General features: G+C 26.6%; 1 protein-coding gene across 1 annotated transcript in view; it reads left to right on the top strand.

Moving 5' to 3' along the window:
• Positions 1-22396, top strand: part of LOC127286387 (single Ig IL-1-related receptor-like) — a 158245-nt gene extending 135849 nt beyond the window's left edge. Inside the window, exons 4-7 of the mRNA XM_051312792.1 lie at positions 14665-14798; positions 15833-15997; positions 17776-17913; positions 19707-22396. Coding sequence (XP_051168749.1) covers positions 14665-14798; positions 15833-15997; positions 17776-17913; positions 19707-20140 — 871 coding nt within the window. The 3' untranslated portion in view covers positions 20141-22396. The remainder of the gene's footprint in view (positions 1-14664; positions 14799-15832; positions 15998-17775; positions 17914-19706) is intronic.
• Positions 22397-23340: the final 944 nt, after the last annotated feature.

The raw sequence follows: 23340 nt of genomic DNA, 5'->3' as shown, positions 1-23340 counted from the left end.
AAATTGATTTGGGTATGTTAGATAAAGCCAACAACTTACATCCTTCTTTTATCACTGAAGTTTTCATGGACCATATCCAAACATATATGGATTATAATCACTATTATACAGATGGATCAGTTATAGAAGGACATGCCGCCTGTGCCATCTCAACTGATAAAGATAACATATTCGCCTGTCGACTTCCTAATGAATTTAACATCTTCTCTTGTGAAGCCTACGCAATTTTCAAACTTCTCACCTTGATAAAAAATTTAGTAACTCCCAACAAATCGGTCATCTTCTCAGACTCTTTATCTTGCCTAATAGCAATAAAAAACAAATACTCTACATCAGCCCTCATCCAAAATATTCAATCTCTTTTAAAAGAATTAACAAATACAAATAATATAATTATACTTTGCTGGATTCCCTCCCATAAAGGAATAAGAGGAAATGATATCGCTGATAATTTCGCCAAAAATGCAACAAAATCGACCACCATCGAACAAATTCCGATCTCCATAGAGGAAATTAAAAAAAGAAATTTACACGTAGTTAAGCAAAAATGGAATGTAGAATGGCAATCTCTTCACTCAAAACTACATGACATTCGATCAAATGTTTTTGAGAAGGTTCCTGGCAATCCCACATCCAGATCAGAAGAGTGCCGCATCTCCAGATTACGAATTGGACACACCAACTTTAGTCACATTCACCTCATCACAAAATCTCCCCCAAATAAATGCCCCAAGTGTAATGAAACAATATCAGTCATACACCTCATCCACGACTGCGATGGCTATGATTTAGAAAGAAGAAAAGCTTCTCTAACTGGAAACATTAAAAACTCACTAAACTCTGATGAAGGTCTTAAAAAAGTGCAAAAGTTTTTTTCGAATATAAATATGATTGGTGATATTTAACGAAAATGTATTTTCCTTTTTTATCTTAATAATTTGTCATGATAATCATCAATTAATGTTGTAAGATCGTGGTCGCTTATGACCCTAGTTGTTCAACAGCGACCTTAAATAAACAAAAAAAAAAAAAAAAAAAAAAAGAAATTGATCTTTTCATAAAAATCAGTTACATCCGAATAATTTTAATTTTAATCCAAAGTAATATATATCGTCTAATTATTTTGTTGTTGTCGTTTATAAAAACATTGTGGACTTCAGCATCATTAAAAACAAAAATTAATTTTTTTTTCATTTAAAAATTACACTATAGGAAATTAAATTTCTGCATGAAAGGAAAAATTACAAATTTACATGACAAAACATTAGGAATCGATTTAGCATAATTTTTGTACTTAATAATCTTTAGTATCCACCGAGGTATCCGCGCGATTAAAATAACAGTTTAAGTTGCAATAGAAAATGTGGAATCCCCTTTTATTTCTTAGAAAGAGAATATCATGTCATTATATTCTAGCGAATTGCGCTTTTCTGCAATAATGGTTGTTACCAAGTTTTAATTGCTGGACTGTATGGAACTTGTACAAGAGTTTTACAAAAAAATATATATAGGGTGTATATATTATTTATTAAATAAGATATTTAAATAATATATATTTAATAATTTAAATATAAATACAAGTAATAATTATTATGGTTATGATTAATTTTTACTATATTATTTAACATAAAAGTACCTATGTAAAAGTAAAATTTGCAATTCAAAATATTATAAACATGTAGGTATATACATATTCCAATGAGGTTCAATATTTATTAATATTTCCAAAATATTTCCAATTCAGTTGAAATTTTCTTGCTAATGGGTGGAAAATAATTTTATTAATATTTCTGTTCGTCAGTTGAATATTAATTGTTTTACATTTTTCTAAATGATTGTAATATTGGTAGTTTTTATGAAATAACATGACGATGAAAAAAATGTATTTGCTTTGAAAATAATCGCATATTATCAAAAAAAAAAAATTTTATTTTTGTCTCTCAATGTTTATTTGTATTTAAAAATAATTATTTGAGTCAATTAAATGTTAATTTTTGCAAATACATAAGTTATATTGATTTTAAATACCGTTTATTTGATTGAAATAAAAATTATTTTATTTATTTGTTTAAGTATAAATATTTATTTGATAATAGTCATGTATGTAATCGTTTATATTTAAAGGAAATACATTTTTTTCAGTTTATAATTGAGAACAAAAGTATTTATTTTTTAGTGAGATCATTGTAAAAAATTGTGTTCAGATATCTAAAAAACAATAATAATAGTAATGTTCAAGAGTAATTAGGGTAATGTGAATGTGGAATACAAAGAAAAGAATGTAAAATGATACGCGAGCGTATATATACTTTTTTTTTTTCTTTTTTTTTTGATAAAAACAGAGTGCACACCTTCTAATGGGCACTTTTAATTTTCATTTACTTCACGTTAAGTTAGTGTCAGATTCGAATATAAGCGCGCGCGAGAACCATTGTTGTCACGAGTCAGCGGCTCGTGTAGCGGAGACAATGGTAGAGAAAAGCCCAGATCCTAGAAACAGAAAGGATTTATTGGACCGACAGAACGCGATTTCATGGTTGGTCGGATAGTCGGTGCACTCGCGGAAGAACGTTACATAGCCGTGTAAAAGTTCGCTCCCTTCCCCCACTCTTTTGGTGTCCTATCTACTTTGTCTTGGTTCCTAGCACATTTTTCAGTCCTAAATTTACAGGAGCCTTCTACCAACTTGGCAGATATCGCCCCTCAAGCTCACTGACTTGAGAATCACGTTAAAATTATTTCCTTATCTTCACTGAATTATGTCCCATTGAAAACTGAACTTTCAACTCAAAAAAAACTTCTTCCTTTTTTTTGTTCTATCCACATATTTTTATATTTATTACAATCCAGAAATGTATACGTATACAACCAGAGAAATTATTTTTATTCAAATTTGAATTAAATAAAAAATATATTTATTTATATCTCTGAACTAAAATAATTTAAAAATATAGTCGAATCATATATCATTTGTGAATTGATTGATAATAATGGCTCACAAATGAAAAATACTTTTAATATCTTTTCTTTAGCAAATTCTTTTCCAATCACAAAAGAGAAAGCAAAAAATATTCCTAAAATTAGCATTACTTCTATATGATATAAAGAATCCTCTTAACTTTTTTATTCTCAAGATTTTTATTCATATAAGCTAATTATATTCGAAAAAATTTCAATCAAATAATTTCAATGAAAGATATTTTTAATTAATATTTCCATCGAAAATCTTATAAGAATTCATTTTAAAAAATTCAATTAAGTTTTCAATTTTTGTAATTAGGCGATTAATTAATATTATGACGATGCTGAAGTACGCAACGTTTATATAAACGATTTTTAAAGAAATAATTTTTTAAAATGAAAAATTCTATAATTTTTTACCTAAAAAATATTTCTTGTAGTTTTAATTAATCAACAAATTATAAAAAAATATTTTTTAGGCAAAAAATTATAGAATTTTTCATTTTAAAAAATTATTTCTTTAAAAATCGTTTATATAAACGTTGCGTACTTCAGCTTCGTATTATGTAATTCAATTAATACAATAAATATTGTATGCACAATAAGGATTTCCAGATATATATATATATATATATATATATATATGGGCCTCATTTATGTATTTTCCAGTTCGGTTCACAATTGTAAAATTGAATTTGAAACGAAATTCAATACAAAATAACGTCCCCTAAAATATCCATTTGTTCAATTTGTAAAAGCAACAAGAGTATAGTCTTCGTTTCGAGAAATTTGAAGAAAAACGGAAACGAACAGCGCGAGTTTCCTCGTTAGTGAAGCTCACCAACTTTTCTGCACTCCCCTCATTCTCCTACCTTACCACGTGCACACAGTTGTAAGTTTACATCAATCTGTGTGAGTTCTTCGGTAAAATTTTGCATGCAAGCTCATTTTAGGACTGCATCGCAAAATTTCTGAATAGATCCTGCACGAATTCAGGATAAAAAGAAAGAGAGAGAGAGAGAGAGAGAGAGAGAAAAAAAAGATAGAGGAAGTTGAAGGGTTTGAATGAAATTTTCCCGACTATTCTTTTTCCATCTCGCTTTTATACACGGACAAAATGTTGCGATCAATGAGTACCACGTTGTTAACCTGATAAAACTAGTCCAACTTGCACCCCAGTATAATTGCCGAGAGCATTTATCGGTCTCGCGCGCGATTGTAAGCTCGCCTCTTGTTCCAACCACTACTCTCACTCTCTCCCGTTTTGTACCAACCCTTTTTCTGTCCCTCTTTTTCTGTGTGCTATGACTCTTTCTTTCTCTTTTTTTTTCTTCTCTCTTTTTTTTTTGGTACGTTGTGCTTTTCGCCAATTACTTCGGGAAAAAAACCTCCGACCATAGCGCTTGCTCCCAATGCATCTCCAGCGAAACGTGATTAAAGTCAAACTTTCTTCCTTCCGCTTAAGTTGTCTTTATTCCTCTCACGTCAATAAACTTATTCGATTCTCAATAACGTAATTACTAATTACTCGAGGAGAAAATAAGACATTAAATGATAATAATTGATGTCTTTCTATTTAGCATAGAAATGAGTTTATTGGAAATAAAGGAACAATTTAATTTTACTTTTATTATTAGATGGAAAAAGAAATGAAGAAATTTTTCTTTTTCATTTAATTGGTAAATAAACTTATTTTTGTTTAATTATTATTGTCATGTTGTGTGCAAGTTTTGAACGTTCAAATGAACGAAAAATTACTATACTGATTACTGATTACTGATTACTATTTATGTAGTTAAAAATTTTCTTATTGCGAAAAAAAATAGGTTTGATTAATTTTTCGTCAAAGTACTCTCATTTTATGTCCCCTTGTGAGGCCTACACTTCAAAAAATTCACTTCTATAGTTTTTATAGAATTCGAAATATTTATGAAAATGTTGGTAATGTTTGTAATAAACACACAACTAAAAATCGCTCATATTATATTGATATAAAAAATACTAGATTTTAATATGTCTGTTTACAACTGACTTTTACTACTGCCCAACCAAAAATTTCAGTATTATACTAGAGTTGACTACTGGCGCAGTACTGGTTCAGTATTGGCTGCCGAGACTGGGCAGTCTGTACTGAACCAGTACTGGTATTTCCATTGTATCCGTACTGGTGCAGTACCACTCTCCCAGTCTTTTTGATTAATACTAGTTTACAAAAAGTTCTAGAGTGAACCCGATGAATCCTTTTGTTTAAATATTTTGTTCATCAAAATTTTTTCAACTTGATTTTATTTTTCAAAATTAAAATGTACTTTATTTTTCTTTTCTGTGGGTAAAATTATTTAAACAAAAAGTTTCATGAGACCAAGTCTAAAACATTTTGCAAGATATTCTTTTTGTTTTCAGATATGCAATTAACCAAAAAAAAATTTTAAACGATCAAACTAAAAATAAATAAATTTGTTTATAAAAAATTAATATTTTTTAAAATAAAATTTATAATATAAAAATTTAAAAAACTAAATACAATCGCAAGTAAAATTGCACAAATGTTATATTATCAATAATATATAAAATATATAATTAACCTTTCTTAATAGAAATTATAAAAAATAGTTAAACCTGCAAACTTATATATTTCAATGGTCAATAAAATTATTGTAATTTGTTTCTAGATGTTATTCTTCAGTTTTTTTTTCCAAAAGTGAATTACAAACAAAAATTTAATGTTAATTTAAAAATAATTTAGATAAGGGTAATTCCATTTTATTTCACCTATAGTCGTTGCAATTCATTTTTGACAATTATTTTATGGAATTTTTTTTATTTACGTTGAAATTTAGTTTTTAAGTTGAGTTGCACGGAAAATAGGTTAGTTTGACAGCTTTGGAAATTTTATAAAAAAGAACAGAAATAATTCAGTTAGTAAATTTTTTTTCATTAATATTTGTTTAAAATAGTTTAATTTACCCATGTTAATTGATAATTGTGTAAAAAAAGCCAAAATACTATGTGAAAATTAATATTCAAACTTACCTGTAAAATGTCAAAATTTGTCACATTTTATTTATATTTTCCAAGAAAGTTTATAAATATTATAAAATTCATTACTACCTAACAATAAGTACTTTCCAAGTACTTTCACATGATATGTTGGCTTTTTATTTTTATAATATAGAAATATGTGAAATTTTACCTTGAATCTTGAACTTTTTAGGATTTTATCTGATTTTGAACACTTATATCTTCGCAGGCGATTAATGAAAAAATCCCATTTTGGTTTTAAAATTTAAGTTAAATCTTCTTTATTCATCTTATCAAAATTTGGTGATGGAGAACGAGCTTTATTTTATTTTTATTCACTTTAAAAAATTCACACAAAAAAAACGAATTTGAAGGTTAAAAAACAAGTATTTTTATAAATAAAATTCATACAAATAAATTTATATTGAGAAAACCAACTTCAGTTTTATAAAATTACTTGTTTTTTAACCTTTAAATTCGTATTTTAAGGTGGATTTTTTAAAGTGAATAAAAATAAAAAGTAGCTCGTTCTCCATCACCAAATTTTGATAAGATGAAGAAAGAAGATTTAACTTAAATTTTAAAACCAAAATGGGATTTTTTCATTAATCGTCTGCGAAGATATAAGTGTTCAAAATCTGATAAAATCCTGAAAAGTTCAATATTCAAGGTAAAATTTCACATATTTCTATATTATAAAAATAAAAAGCCAACATATCATGTGAAAGTACATGAAAAGTACTTATTGTTAGGTAGTAATAAATTTTATAATATTTATAAATTTTCTTGGAAAATATAAATAAAATGTGACAAATTTTGACATTTTACAGGTAAGTTTGAATATTAATTTTCACATAGTATTTTGGCTTTTTTTAGACAATTATCAATTAACATTGGTAAATTAAACTATTTTAAACAAATATTAATGAAAAAAAATTTACTAACTGAATTATTTCTGTTCTTTTTTATAAAATTTCCAAAGCTGTCAAACTAACCTATTTTCCGTGCAACTCAACTTAAAAACTAAATTTCAACGTAAATAAAAAAAATTCCATAAAATAATTGTCAAAAATGAATTGTACGGATATTAAAAGTCATTAATACAAAATACCAAATTTTTCTAAAAATAGACCGCAACGACTATAGGTGAAATAAAATGGAATGACCCATAATTTTTTTATAATTACCTAATTTCAGGAATTTAGTATTCATTATTTATTAAATCATTATATTTGTGATGAGTTAATTTGTAAACTAATTTTGCTTTATGTAAATTGAATTGAATTCAATGTTAATTTATTTATATTTGATATAATAATTAATAAATTAAAGTGAATAATAAAATAATTAAATAGTTAATTGCATAATTATATACATTATAATTATTCCATAAATATTTTTATTTTTACTGAAATGTTTTTATATATTATAAAAACTTTGGTTTTATAATAAACATATTTTTATATTTATTTTTTGATTTTTTAAAATAATAATTTGCAATATATATTATGAGAAGAAATTAAAATTCTTTGTGTTTTCGATTTTATATAACAAAATATTAATTAGTTAGTTGACTAATTTAATTAATATTTAATTTGTCTTGGGTTAGTAAAAATTTCAGACACTTTTTCCTAAGTATACCAAAAAAGTATTACCTGGAATGAAACTTATCTCTGTTACAGTTAAAGCTTTCTTTTCGTATACAATAAATTACAAAACTGCCAGTACTCGTCCAGTACTGAAACAATACTAGTGCCAACTCTGGTAGCCAATACTGGTAAAATGTTATCATCCCAAAGTTACGCCAACTCTGGCGCCAATACTTGGTGCCAGTACTGCGCCATTAATAAATTTTTGATTGGGTGATTTCAAAATTACAAGAATTTAAAATATCTTATATCAAAAATGTCATTTACTATTTATTAGAATGAGGAAGTCTGTCTTAAAAGGACTTTCACTACTTATGCCAATAATACGAGAAGTTAAAACTCAAATATTTTACAGAATTTGTTACTAAATATCACTTATTATCGATATTCTAACTTCATTTAATGACAGAATGTAAATAAAAGCAAAAAATATGTCGAAAAAAATTTTGTATGAATTATAAACCTTGTTTATTATTTTGCCTAGTTCTGAAAACAGGTGCTAGGTTCACGTCTTTTACTGTAGTAGTGTAATTTTTTGGAATAATTACACAGCCCCACAAAAAAAAAAAAGTGTCATGTACTATTGACCGGAATACCCTAACCCTATGTATTTTGACGCGCTGAACACGAATCCAAAGTCCGTTTTGCTCCATCACGTCAGGATTTTTTTCTAACCTCAAAAAACATGTCGGATTTTGAGAAGTAGGCGATTTTTTTAAAAATTGATGTATTAACTTCAAACTTGGTAACTGGGGATTTTTTGTGTCGCTGATTACGAATCTGAAGTTAGATTTTCAAAATCCAAAATGGCGGATCCAATATGGCGGACGAATTTTGAAAAAATTTTAAGATTTACTTCAAACTTGGTATCTAGGGGTTTTTTGGGTCGCTGATTACGAATCTGATGTCAGATTTGAAAAATTCAAAATGGCATATCCAACATGGACTTCTATCGGCCATACTAGATACGCCATTATCAATTTTTGAAAACTAACATCATATTCGTAGTCAGCGACCCAAAAAACCCCCAGATACACTATTGCACATTAATTTTTAAAAAATTTCGTAAAATAATGTCCCCCTACCAAAAAAAAATTCAAGGGGTAGTTCCCCCCCATAAATCAGCTTTTGGGGAAAAACAAAACATACGTGTCAAATTGTTTTTAAAAAACTTCAAAACTGCCAAGTTTCAGAAAAATCGTCGTATGGCACTTCCCTAGTGTTACTTGTCAGCAACTTAGAAAACCTGTAGATACCAAATTTCATAATAATCTGACAATTTTTTAAAAATAATTCCTTAATATTGAATCAGACATGTCGAATTTCGGAAATCTGACATCAGATTCGTAATCAGCGACCCAAAAAACCCCTAGATACCAAGTTTGAAGTAAATCTTAAAATTTTTTCAAAATTCGTCCGCCATATTGGATCCGCCATTTTGGATTTTGAAAATCTAACTTCAGATTCGTAATCAGCGACACAAAAAATCCCCAGATACCATGTTTGAAGTTAATACATCAATTTTTAAAAAAATCGCCTACTTCTCAAAATCCGACATGTTTTTTGAGGTTAGAAAAAAATCCTGTCGTGATGGAGCAAAACGGACTTCGGATTCGTGTTCAGCGCGTCAAAATACATAGGGTTAGGGTATTCCGGTCAAAAGTACATGACACTTTTTTTTTTTTGTGGGGCTGTGTTATTAATTTTTTTGTTTTCTTGAACAGTACACTCTGTTTCTCGTTACCAACTCCTCTTAAATTCGTCAATTCGCTAAAGAAAACATTAAATCAATGAAAAATGACGTTTTGCATAATCATAAAAGTTTTATTACAATTATTGAAAATTGGATTCACTCTAATATTTGTCATCTTTGACTTGATGAATATTATTATGAATTTAATAACAAATGTTTAAAAAATTTTTTATAGAAGCAGAGAAGGGCTTTATAAATGATTTTAAAGCATAATCTGTGGTAAATCAAAAAGCCAAAATTAATTTAAAGCAATATACATTTCGGGGGAGATGGCTAAATTGCAGTTTTTTAATAAACATTAATTTTCAAATTGTTATCATTGCAATATTTTAAATATTTTTTTGTTTTTTCAAAGTGTATTGTTCACTGTTTAAAATAAACAATAAAAATTAATACATAAACTGCTTCCGTTTTATTTTTGCGGACATTTAAAAGTAGTGTAGCTATCTATCCCGGACTTACCCTGCTATATATAATTGTGAGGGTCGTGAAAAATGTGCACTATGCAATACATTGTATCATTAATGTGACAACTATAGTCGCAACAGCAATGTACTCGGCAAATTGTATTCAAATACCTTTCTCAAACTTAACATTTGAAATACAATATAATATGAGATTAGTATACGGTTCGTGAATTCCATTCACGAATTCGCTTAAAGTGCAATTCGCGCATCAGTATGCAAGGTGTATTTATGACATTATGAGGATGCCGATGAAGAAGCTTTCAAAGCTTCAACATTAGGTTCGAGCTTTTGTGCGTGTAAGCTAAAACGCCTGCCTGCGGGTAGAGTTAATCCAACCTGATTTAACACTGTGACTTGATAGAGTGCGACGTCGTTTCGTGCTCGCCTTACGGATTACAATGGGACGGGTGTAATTATTTTCAACCAACCAACCTCGCACGACATACCTACATTGCACCGGATATATATATATACATACATACACATTCTGACAAGATTTTCAAACATAAAAGCTTCACCAGTAACAGTTGAAATTCACTTAGCAACTGCAGATAATACATGATTCAATCTGTTATATACTAAACATAGAAGATTTTACATCAAACAAGAAGTACACCAAGCATATATATAATTTCAAAAAAAATTAAATTTTAAACAAATTTTTATCATCAAATTATTTTTGAAAATTTCAACTTTGACGAAATGATAATTTTTCCGGCGCATAGATATTACACACATAAATGCGTTATTTACCAGAATTTGCATTTTACAGAAATGCATTTAACTGAATCGTTAATCAAATTACCCTTAAACTGTATTTTGATGTGAAGCAATTTTTATTTATAACCAAATCTTTATTTAATCTAATTGATAATCATGGGGAAAAAAAAACTTCATCTGGAACAGTGCAAAGTTTTATGAGTTAAAAGTTTTGAACGTTCATATGAACGAAATTTGTTTTGATACTTCTTTAAGTACGAATTTTATTACAAAATATTGTTTAAAATATCTAAAAAGAAGTTATTAATTTAATAATTGTTTAATTAACTGTTTTATTTCACATGGTCATCATAATTTTTAATAATTTATAGATTGAAAAAAATATTTCGTTCATATAAACGTTCAGAACTTTCGGCTCATAAAGTTTTATTAAAATAGTGAAAGTTTTAACTGAAACAATTAAAACTTTAACTATTCTAGTGAAACCTTTCGTTGTTCTAGGTAAATCATTTTTGTTTGCGTGTTTAATTGAATTTTTATATTTAATTTAATCAAATTTTTATTTAAGCGAATTTTTATTCTATTAAAATATTTATTTTATCAATTTAGTGAAACAAAACTTTGATAAAGGGTGAGTCCACATAGAAAAAAAATGTCACAATTCGATTAAATATATAAATTTAATACATGTATTATGTTAACTTTTATATATAAGAATTTTTGCGCACCTTTTGATTTATTTTCTTTTTGTGAAAGAAAATTTGATTCCACGCACTAACGTTTTTGAGAAATATTATAATAATTTTCTCTTTCAATATTGCAATTCTTGAGTTCAGTGACGTGTTATATTTCAACTTTTAAATTACACACTACTTTGCACACCTAGGTATATATATTCTCTTTTTTTTGCATTTATTCTTTGAGAATAATTGAATTACGTGAAATCTGAACTTGTTCGTTTTAAATAAAAGAATCCCGGAACAAAAAGCTTCCTTCCTTGTTGCAAAAGCTTGAAAGTTTAGTCAAGCATTTCATTTCATTTCAAAGTTATAATTATTTCTTATCAGTTTCAAAAGTTATGAAGGATATGAGAAAACGAGTATTGAATTTCTAATCTAAAAACTTTATTTATAGTGAAAGAATTATTTTCCAAATAACAAATTATTTTATATAGTTGAGAATTCTGTTTCAACTGTCACTGCGAAATAAAGGTTATATTAGACTTTTGTTTTATTACAAAGTACATGATTGACTAAAATAATTCAACGGATAGGTAGGATTAGCCAAAATTATGATAATAATCAATAAAAATTCCCCTTCGTTAATTACAAGAATTTAGTAAAATTGTATTTATTTTAAATCTTATTAGTTTTTATGTTTATTATAAATATAGAGTTTTTCTGTTTCAATTTTTCTCAAATGGAAAATTTAATAAATCATTCTTTTGACTCAGTGCAGTTACTAATTTAAATATCGGTATATATTTCCAATAAAATTAAAAGTGAACTATTTAAGTAATTGCATTTGTAATCGACATGTACGTAATGAAATTATTTAAAATTAAAATAATGGTCTACTTAATTAATTAAATGAAGTCTTTATTAGTTCAATGAACATTTGCATTTCTATACTGAACAATTGGATAATAAATTAAGAATTTAATTACTAAAATGTAAATAAAATAGTCACGAAGAATAATAAATAAAATATAAAAATAAATGAAAGCATCAAATTAAGAAGCATATTTGATTGTCGATTTACTTTTTATCTTAAGAAAAAAAAAAAGAAAAAAAATGTTACTCCGATGTTAATCATATAGGTGTTGGATATATGTTTCTTAGAAAATATCATTAGCAAGTACATTTCCGTGTTTTTGCAACAAACTTTACTTTATAACCGCAGGCGTAAACCGAAGCAAACACTCATATATAACATCTCATACATAAAAGTTTCACGACTCAGGGCGTAAACCAATCTCGAGATTTCGAGTTGTTTTACCTGGATTTATATATACACATACGACCATTGTAAATTTAAAACTTTTTTTTTTAAAACACAAAAATTCCAATATTCACACATTAACTTTGACTTTTGTGAAAATTTAAATCCTCCTTTTTTTGAGAACAGTTATATATATATCTTTAAAATTGTTCAATGTATGTCTTTCAAATTTCCGTTATTTGCGCCAACATACGTTCACTGTGTATATTTATACATAGGTATATAAAACGAGGGGATGTTGCGAAAATATCAATGAAAACCTCGTAAATTCAAGGTAACACAATTTGTGAAATTGCAATTCCGTTGACAAAATTACAAAACGTGGTTTAATATCGTAGATATATAAAATACCAGTTGCTGAAAATATTGATCCAACTTTTTTTTTCCACGAAATTTAGCACGAAAACTTTTCACTCCAAAAAAGAGTTATTTCACGTTTTTAAAAATAAAAAAATATTTGCATAAAAATTCAATTTGCAACAGATGAAAATTATTGCATAGAGAAAAATGTAAATAAGAAAAGAAGAAAAATAAATTTGTAAATAAAAAAAAAAAAGGAATCATTTCAAGTAAAAAAAATAAATTAAGTAAAAATTTAACAATATAGAAAAAAAATCAAAAAAATAATTATAATATTGAAATTTTCATATACTGCAGGCAAATAATGTATACAGAGGGGAAAAAAAGTATAACGATATGTATTAAAAGAAAACGACATAAAATATGAAGCTATAACGACATAAAAATGAAAATCAACGTGCAAGCCTGAGAGAGAGATATGAAAGTAAAGCTGCATCTCTGCGAAAGCTCGTAAGTTTCGTTCTCTCTGAATGCAGCAGATGAAGAGGGATTATCCATCTCTGCTTCATAGTTGTAGATTATGATTATGATCGTTACATTTTTTTTGTGACTTATCCCGCCTAGAAAAAGCTAAGTTTAATTAAAAACTTCCATGTATTAAAAAAATTTAAGTGAGTACTTAAGTGACGTCCTGTCTCGTTATATTCAATCAAGTCAAAAAAAATTTCATTCCGGATATAATTTTACATTACATATATTCAGTGGAAAAAAAAAATATTTATTTTTATTCAAGTAATTGGTATTATGAAATAAATATTTATTTGAAAATAATATAAATAATTTTCGTAAATTTTTAATTGGTCAATTAAACGATTATTTTGAATGAAATACATTTTTTTTTTGTACTAAAAAGGAGCTTAAAAACTTAAACCAAAATTAATTCTCAACATATAATTTCATTTATTTCTGGCGCTTTTATTCTCGCTTGGAATATATCACGTATTTGCGTATCTCTGAGGATTTTAGGTGTACGCGGGAAAAGCTTTTGTCTTTTGCATTTAGAGATTCAGAAATGTCTCAGGTTCTCGTGGGTTGGCTCCAGGTGGAGATGAGGGTAGATCCATATATATTTTTGTTCTTTTATAGGACTCCACTTTGAAGAGACTTCCACCTAAACTTTATTCTCTCACAGAATAATCAAAATTATAATCTTTAATCTTTTTTTTACAGCTTTCGCATTTTCCTTATTACCAAAGAGATTGCTTTTTAGATACTGTCTTCTCAACTGACATTTTAATTCTCGAGGAAGTCAATTTTTTTTGTAATTTGTTTTTCTCGGTGAAAATCAATTGATTAATTTTTTTTTTTTAATATAAAGAAGAATTGTTTTTTAATTATTTAAATAATCAAAATGTATCGGAACCCCAAAAAAAAATTTTTTTTTCTTCTAAATATAGAAAAAGTCAATTTAGAAAAAAAATTCTTGTTGGGAAGTCCGCATTTTATTTTAAATTTTAATATCTAGTTTTTGTGTATAATAATAATAACAACAATGAATTCTTGTAATTTATTATGCTTTTCTTTTTCTCTTCGATAAAATTGTTGGCACAAAACTGAAATAAACTTTTCTTTCGCAAAAGAAAAAATAAAAAAAATATGTTTACAACTTCTGGTGGAATATATTTAATTATGAATGTGTGTGATGACATTTGTTATTTATCTGTTTGGAGTTTGTCCAATTTCAATTAGAGATTTAGCTTAAGATTATAACGAAAAACAATTGTTTGTTTAGGGAGGATGAACACATAGTTGGCTCGTACCTGGAGATAGAAGATATTAACCTGGAAGACTACGGTGAATACACATGCGAAGTTAGTAATGGAGTTGATGATGAGATCACTTTACCAGCTCACGTCTATCGACAAGGTACAAAAAAAAAAACCTTAATTTTATAAGAACCGCTTTTTCTTCTCTTATTCATTCCAATGAAATAACAAAATAGTTCTTAATATATGGAAAAAAAGGGAGATAATAGTAAATTAATTTTCAATTTCATCATTTTTCTCTGATGGTAAATGAAAAAAATTTTAAAATAAATATCCTGATTGTTTTTCGATATTCGATAAAATTGATGTTCAATATAATATTTTTAAAAATACAATTAAAATATAAGATAATTTTTATTTTTATTAAATTTATATGTTGGAATTTGTAAAAATCAGATTGTGAATTTCATTTGTATTTTAGTGTGTAAAATATTTTCCATTAAAATCTTCAAATCTTTTTACCTCAAAAGGTTTTTCACATTTTTATTTATGTATATATTATATATATATATATACTTTTCGAATGAAACTCTTTTAATCTCAGAACGTTTTATATTACAACTTTTTCAAATGCAGGTGCTTTTTCTCTCGCAACGTCTTTTTCACTTTAATGTTATTGGTTTGAAAGTTGAACTAACGTCGAAACTGCGCGAATATATTCTAAAAGTTTAATCGATTCTTAAATTAAATGTTGTTTTTCTTTTGTATATATGTATAAGAATTTTCAAAACTAATTATTTAAAACTAAAGTTTATTTTTATTTCTAATAAATTTCATTTTTTTTATTTATAATGGTGGTTTTCATTTTCAGTTTATATAAAAAAAATTTTATGTATTGATTCAACACTGTTTTAGTATTTCTGCTAAACCTTAATTTTGAAATTTTCTTTTTCATGAGAATGACCCATATGTGCTATATATAAATATGAAATGCCAGAAAACGTAATTTTTATCTCTTGTATAAAAATTATGAATATTAAAATGGTGAAAATGTTTTAGATGAAAAGAGCGCAGGCATGTGAAAAGGGTTGAATGTCGCTGAATTATTCAGTTGACGGGTCGCGGTGCGGCGCGTTGGGTTAAATTTGTTTTTAGAACGTCAGTAGGATAACGTTGGACGATTTTTATTTGCAGAACCACAATTCACCCTAGGATTACCAAACGGGTCATGGAGGAAATCCCTTCTCCTTGCGGTTTTGGTACTGATCCTTCTGTGTTCAGCGGGTGCTTTTTACGCCCGATGTTGGCTACCCTTGGCTCTTCTCTGCCGAGACAAATTCGCTACTCTCGAGGAAAACGGTAATTATCACAAAGTCACATACTTTTTCACTAGCCTAATTACCGGCTTAACTGCGAGCTTAATTCTACATTCCGCCTGTACTTTGCTCTAACGTTTTACCCCCGCACCACATACCAGTAGAGTGCGGCAAAAAAAAAAGAAAAAAAAGGACTCGCGGAGAATAAAATCACGATCATTAAACCCGAATTGTCTGTCTCGTTGTTTTAAATGTACGAGCTCACCGGCGGAATAATGAGCTAATTATGTTCAGTTGATTAATTTTTACGAGAAAGGCAGAATTAAAAAAAAAAAAAAAAATGTTTTATACATAAAATTTGTGCTTCTTTTATATTTGATAAATTCTTTATTCACCTGTTTCTCATTACTGAACCTGAGATGCAAAAATCTAATGAAACTGAAATTACTGAATTAACAAATAGTTTTTTACTAAAATGCCTTTAAATATAATCTTCATTACATCCTCTTAAAAAAATTTAAATTTAACTCCAAACGAAAAAGGAAAGACAATAATTTGAATTAGTTTTTTTTTTAAACTGTTTAATTAATTTGTAATTAATTTTAATTCACAAAATACATGATAAAATTTGGAAAAATAAAAAAATAATTTTTTAATTCTTTTTTTTCATCAAATTTTAAAAGTATAGTATAAAGAACAATTTTCAATATTCTTAATGTAACATTATAATGAATGTATAATATAAAATTATTGTGATGAGATTGATGAACTGTATGGTATATCTTTATTGTTTTTATACTCGAGTTTATTGTCATTCCAGTTTGTGTGAGCGAGGCGACCGGTCGAACATAGCTAATATTGAATGGAGATACGAGACACGTCGCGTTTTTGCATCCAATTACCCAACTGCATGCGACTACCGGATATTTTATTTTCATTTGCTGTCTATTGTTCCACGATACAATGAATTTCGAATCGTAGGGCATTTGTCGAATTTGCCGCAGTTCGCAATTCAATTCCTACTCTTTGAAATGCGTTACCATCTCTATTTAGATATTTGAAATGTCCCTCTAAATAAGATCACAGAAATTTTTTTTTTTTTTTTTAAAGGCATTTTCAATGAGTTTTTAATAAGTATTCTTTAATTGATTTTTTTTACATTTATTAAATTAAAATATTATTTTTCAAACATTTATTTTATTTATTTAATATTTTCCTATGTAATTGCAATATATAATTAATATCATGTTGTTATTTATGAAATGTAGTAATTATTGTACAATTAGTAGACGAAGAAACAGATTATTTGCATATACCAAACAAAACTGATTAACGCTTGCAGTCAGCATTCTTGCAATCAGGGAATTAAATACGGCTGACTAAAATCGACCACATTCACTGCGTTTGCATTCACATTGACGGTGATAATTATTGCAGATACAAAATATTGCTAATACTTTTGGTTTTTAAATTTACTCTATATGTGCTTTTAAATCAACTTTAATATATTGGTTTTATTTTTTCAAAATATTATTATTTTTTATCTTTAGTTTTTACTGTCCAATAATTATTCCAATAATTTTATATCTTTATTAATTAATAATGCCTTTATTAATTTTTTTTATGTAAATTCAAATAAATTTTAATAACGATTTTATTTTTTTCATTTTTATTTATATTATTTATTTAATTTTTTTGATACTTTGTATTTTTTATAGAAAAAACATTTACATACTTTTTTCACAATTTCCGTTTAATTTTATCAATTTGAAAAATGATAATTATACCAATTATTAAAAATTCTTTTGTTTTTATTTTTAGATGGAAAGGAGTGCGATGCAGTAGTGTGCTATCACGAAAAGGATTCTAATCACGTTGTTGGCATCATAATTCCCACTTTAGAGACTAGATACAGATATAAATGCAGTACACTGGAAATTTCCTCTTTAACTCATAATTGTAAGTAATAAGAAAGATATAAATAGGTAAATAAACTAGTTAAACTAATAAACTAGTTTTGTATTATCAAGAAAAAGGAAATTTAAAACATATTTTAAAAAGTACATAATAATAATAAAAAATTCTTTTTTTTTCAAAAATTTTAGCCAATTTACAATCATATGAAAAATACATTTTTATAAATTATTTTTTAAATTTAGTTTTTTAATTTTAAGAAATATTTTGTTTATATTTATTATGTATTTTTAAAGAAAAAAAACTAACTGTAATTTATTATTTATGTGATATTTTTAAACAGGAGAATGAATAATGGCAAAGTGTTTTGAAGATGCAACAGAAATTTTATAGCTAGCACTTGAGAATATGAGCCCTATAAAACGAGTGTATATATATATATATATATATGAAACGTAAGATACGAAAGTGTTTCGATATTGACGGAATTGACGAGAATAATTGAAATCTCATAAAAAAAACTGTTTTTCTTTTTAAGGTTAAGGTGGTTTTACAAAAAAAAATTCACTTTGATCTCATAAAGAATTTTCTTTAAGGGTATGTCCAAGCAGTGAAATTGTAAACAATTTTAATGCCTTGTATACATTTTATTGCTTAGTATATCACAACTTGGACATACACTAAAAATTCTACTAAAATTATAATTTAAAAATTTTTCAAATTTAAAATTTTGTTTCTAAAAATTATTCTCTTAATTTTATATAATTGAAAATCTCTTGAAATATTTTTATTAGGGTCAAGGAGAAAATTTAAATTTTAACTGAAAATCAGGTCCAAGTTAGAGAAAAACAAAATAAAATTTTTTGTGGCTACCTTGATTTTACTATTTTAACTATTTTTATATTTTTTTCTTATCTTATCTTCTATTTTTTTCAGAAAACATTTCTTTCTTTTTCTTCTTCTTCTTCTTCTTCTTCTTCTTCTTGCAAATTGACACTTTAATAGATAGTTATTTGCAATTTTTCAAAATTTAGTATATGTATTGAATTTTCTCTTTGAGCTGAGTATAAAACATTTTGAATATTCAAGAATATTCTTTGCATATATATAATATATATTGCGAATTGAGTTTGTGTGCGCATATTGCAAAAGTTTTTAAATTTTAATTCAAGGGTATATATTATATAATCAATGCGGCTTTTTCGTAGAATTCGCCCTTTTGTTCATCACTATGGGAATAAATATATATATATTGCAATGCGGTTTGTTGTTGTTATATAGAGTTCCCAGGAGATTCGTGAGACTCTAGTTGGTAATAGAGATCCTTCAAGATCACAAAATCACGAATCAGAACTTTGCAAATTAAATTAGAAAGTTCCTCTTGTCTTGAACCAACTGTCTCGTTTGTCTCACATAAAATAGCTTTGAACCGCAATGAAATACTATTGCGATTCTCTTAATTATTATGCAAAATTCATTTTACGATTTCATAAATTCCCCCATTGAGAGTGATATTATTTTCTTTATTTATGTCACATTCATTTCAATTAATAGCCTTCAAAATAATTTCATTCTCCACATAATTAATATTGTTGTATATTCAATTTATTTATTGTAAATAAAATTGACAGAAAATAATGGGAAATTAATGATAAAATCTATATTGGGAATATAGGTATTTAAATATATATAATATATAAATGAACACATCCATTTGTATTAATAATTCTAATATTACAACTGAACTAATTAACAATAAAGGATCAATATAATTTCAAACATAGATAGAATATTTCTTTATTTAAATTTGTAAAAAAAATGTCAATTTTCAATTGCAGGGTCTTTGGAAATTGGAACACACGCAACATCAGCGCGAAGAGTGATTTTGATCCTGAGTCCAGCATCATTGAGCAACAATTGGTCAGATTCAAATGTTGCATCTGTCTTGAAGCAGTTGTCGAGTCTTACGACAAGAACAATTGTTGTTACATTGAAAAATTTACCAAATTTAACGACAATGACAAAATCTTCGAGACGAAGTTACGAGGAAGGAATTGTATTTGATCGATTAAAAATTTTGCATTGGGATGAAGGAGGTGATTTTGGGGCTGGTGGTTATAAATTTTGGTATAAATTAAGACTCGCCATGCCGCCAATTCGACCATCTGGCTATGAATCGGGATGCCAGTCGGTTGCAATGATAGTACAAGCGAATGGGAAATCAAGTCAACAAAAAGCACATTCCCGCGAGAGTCTCGAAGTTCTCGTTTAAGAGGATCAACGCTATATAATTCCTTCTTCGAACTCAGGGATTAGAAATCCCAAGAGCTCAAAAAGCGCTAGTCAAATAAAGTCTTTGGAATTTTAGGACAGACACTGGAAAATATGTTTAAGGAACATATTGGAAAATTTTTCTCTGACTTATTATTATTCAAGAGTTTTTCAAAAATAAGAAAAATTTTTCATTTTAAAAGATTGATTTCATTGTAAAAAAAAAAATATGGAAATTTTCAATGAAGATTGATCATTTAATGGGACATTTTTTCTGGACTTTGTATTTATTTTGAAAAACTGTTGAAATAAAAGTCGGAGGCTTAAATAAGATATTTTTATTCAGTTTTAGAATTATGAAAGATATTTTTTTTCTTGTATATAGTTGAAAGTGTCTTATCGATAAGGTTGTTATAGATTTAATTGAAAATCAAAATTAACGAAAGGATATGAAAATTATTGTCAGTCAAGACAAATTAAATAGAATTTGAAGAGAAAAAGAATAATTTGACTGTAAAATTTCATTAATATTCGAAAAAAAATGTAATTTACATTTTTTATTTTATTATTTTTGAAATGGAATTTAATTTTCTTTTTTTTTTTTGAAAATATCTTTGATTCTAAGACACTAGAATCCCAAAGACATTTGTTTCGCGCATTCCGTCAAGGTTGCACATTGTAGGTTTTTTTTTCTCATAATAGAAATCCTGTAAAAAGATATGTTGAAATAAAGAAAAATGGGAATAGTCTTTGTGAACAGATTTTTATTCCCATTTTGATATTCCGCCGTTTTGGAAAAAAAATTTCCTTCGCAAGAATTTTTGCGTATAGTGAAATGTGGTGGTTTTGTACAGAATTGAAATATAAAGCGAGAAGGAACGTCCCTTTGACGTTCGTTAGAAATTCGAATTCGTCGTTGCTCAGGTGGAAATATTTCTCTCTTCCTAAGGAAAAATCTAGTCAAAAAAAAAAAAACGATCTTTATTTTCTCATAGCATTGGACTGTGATTGACGATAAAATAAATCTCACTCTTTTTGCCACCAGCTTTTTCCTGCGGAACAGAACTTAGAAATTCTCGATCCAGATGTGACTGTCGGTTTTAGAATAATAGAAGATATCTTGAATTTCTTACGATTTTCTTCTTCTACTTTTTCTTTTATTTTTTGTACTGCGGACAAACACTGCCAAAACTTCTTGGACGAGAGAACATGTGTTTAATAACTGAATAATGTACTTTACAGCCAAACACACCTGGACAATGAACGATTGAATAAAATATTACGAGTCTTCCTTCTCGTACACAAATATCTTTTTTTTTCGACGAAAAAAGTCGAAAACAATGTTTTGTTTATATAGGAATCTTTTCCATAAAAAAAAAAAAAAAAAAAAAAATTTGTACATATTTTTGATAGTCGAGCACAAAGGTGCCATTATTTATTTAATATTTAGTTAGAGCTCTTATTTATGTTGCAAATTATGAAAAATGAAAAGAAAGTTGATATTAAATTGTATAAATATCATCAATGTTATATTTTGTTTATTTCATGTGGAATTGTAACAATGATTTTTATAATTCGACTCGACAAATTGTTGATATTTTTTAAAAAAATTTTTTGAAAAGAAATTTTCAATTTGTTATTGTTTTTTTCATTTATTTTTTTTTCTTCTTTTAATTACATTTAATTCGCAATTAACAAATGATGCGTCTGTGTTCAAGTCGCAACTTAAATATTGTACTGTAATAAATGTAATAGTCTTATATTATAATAATCACACAGCGTATAGTCGTATAAATTATATTCATAGATGATATGTATGTATAATGTACATGTATAATAATAAGTTTAGTTAATTATAAGCGATATTAAAGCAGTGAGCTTAAGTTTAATGATACGGTAATCTCTTTACTGTCAGTATTACGATACTTGTAGTATACTTGTCTCGCGACCTCCTGTTCGTTAAAATTTCTAACGAGCAACCATTGCGAGCTAAGTAAGCAGAGTATAGTTTAGCTGTTTTCTTTTCTTCTTTTTTTTATATATATGTAATCTATTTAAAACTTTCCTCCATTTTTGTTTTTCTACAGAAAAAAAATACATATCTTAATGCAAATTTTTTGCAAAAATATACAAATTTTTTATGTATGCGAATTTTTTATGTACACTGAAAAATACATGCGTAAAATTTTTCACGGATCAAAAAATTAATTATGTCTGACTGCATATTTATTGGAAATAAACTATTTCTTATATTTAATTGCCATTTGTAATAATTGTTTTTATTTTTTCAAATATATATATTTTCTAAATGTGTTTCTCATATTTTTTTTACAAAATTTAGAAAATTTGTTTTTATAATTTGGAATCATATATCATTGTAAAAAATTTGTTCTATTTTTTTCTATGTACCTACATTCATTGATTTAATTCCTTATAATTTAAAAAAAAAATTATGTGTTTGTAATGAATTAATTATAAAAATTTAATTAATTAATTATTTTCTATATTTTTTTCAGATAACTATTATTGTAAACTTAATTAATATTTAATTATAATTATAAAAATGTGATATTGGTACGATAGAATATATTATTGTTACTACTTTATATTTGTTTTTTGTTTACATAAAAATTAAAAAATAATTATTTATAAGAAACATTTAAAAAAATATATTATTATTATTATTATTATTATTATTATTATTATTATTATTATTATAACTTTAAATTTATGCTTAAATATTTATAACTCCCAAACAATTATTGGAAATTGTTTTAAAAGCAAATGTCTATTGTGATTTCCATTCAACTTTTTTCATGAATGGAATTTCTACACACTGCTGCATACAGGGAAATATTTAAATCACAGTACACGCAGATAGTAATTATCTCTAAGATTTCTTACTTTCCATTCTTTAATAAGTAGTCTCCGTCGGTAAAACAGATTTCAATGTTATCCAGTAGTCATAGCTTCAGAAACATTGTGACAGATGGCGCTAAGTGACATTGTCAATTCACAATTCAAAATTTAGCTTAACATTTGAAATACTTATCAATGACAATTTCCCCAATAAAAACAAGAATTGAACAAGAACATCCTAAAAGAAAAAGGACAATTATCAAATTTTTAACAATGGACATTTAATTAATCTGTTGAATAATTAATTTCGGAATATATCTTGCATTCCACTTGTTACTGAGA

The sequence above is a fragment of the Leptopilina boulardi genome, unplaced genomic scaffold (assembly GCF_019393585.1).
Source record: "Leptopilina boulardi isolate dan_hultmark-lab unplaced genomic scaffold, ZJU_Lbou_2.1 LbouV2_354, whole genome shotgun sequence".
NCBI lineage: Eukaryota > Metazoa > Arthropoda > Insecta > Hymenoptera > Figitidae > Leptopilina > Leptopilina boulardi.
This window is presented reverse-complemented; position numbering and strand designations above follow the sequence as displayed.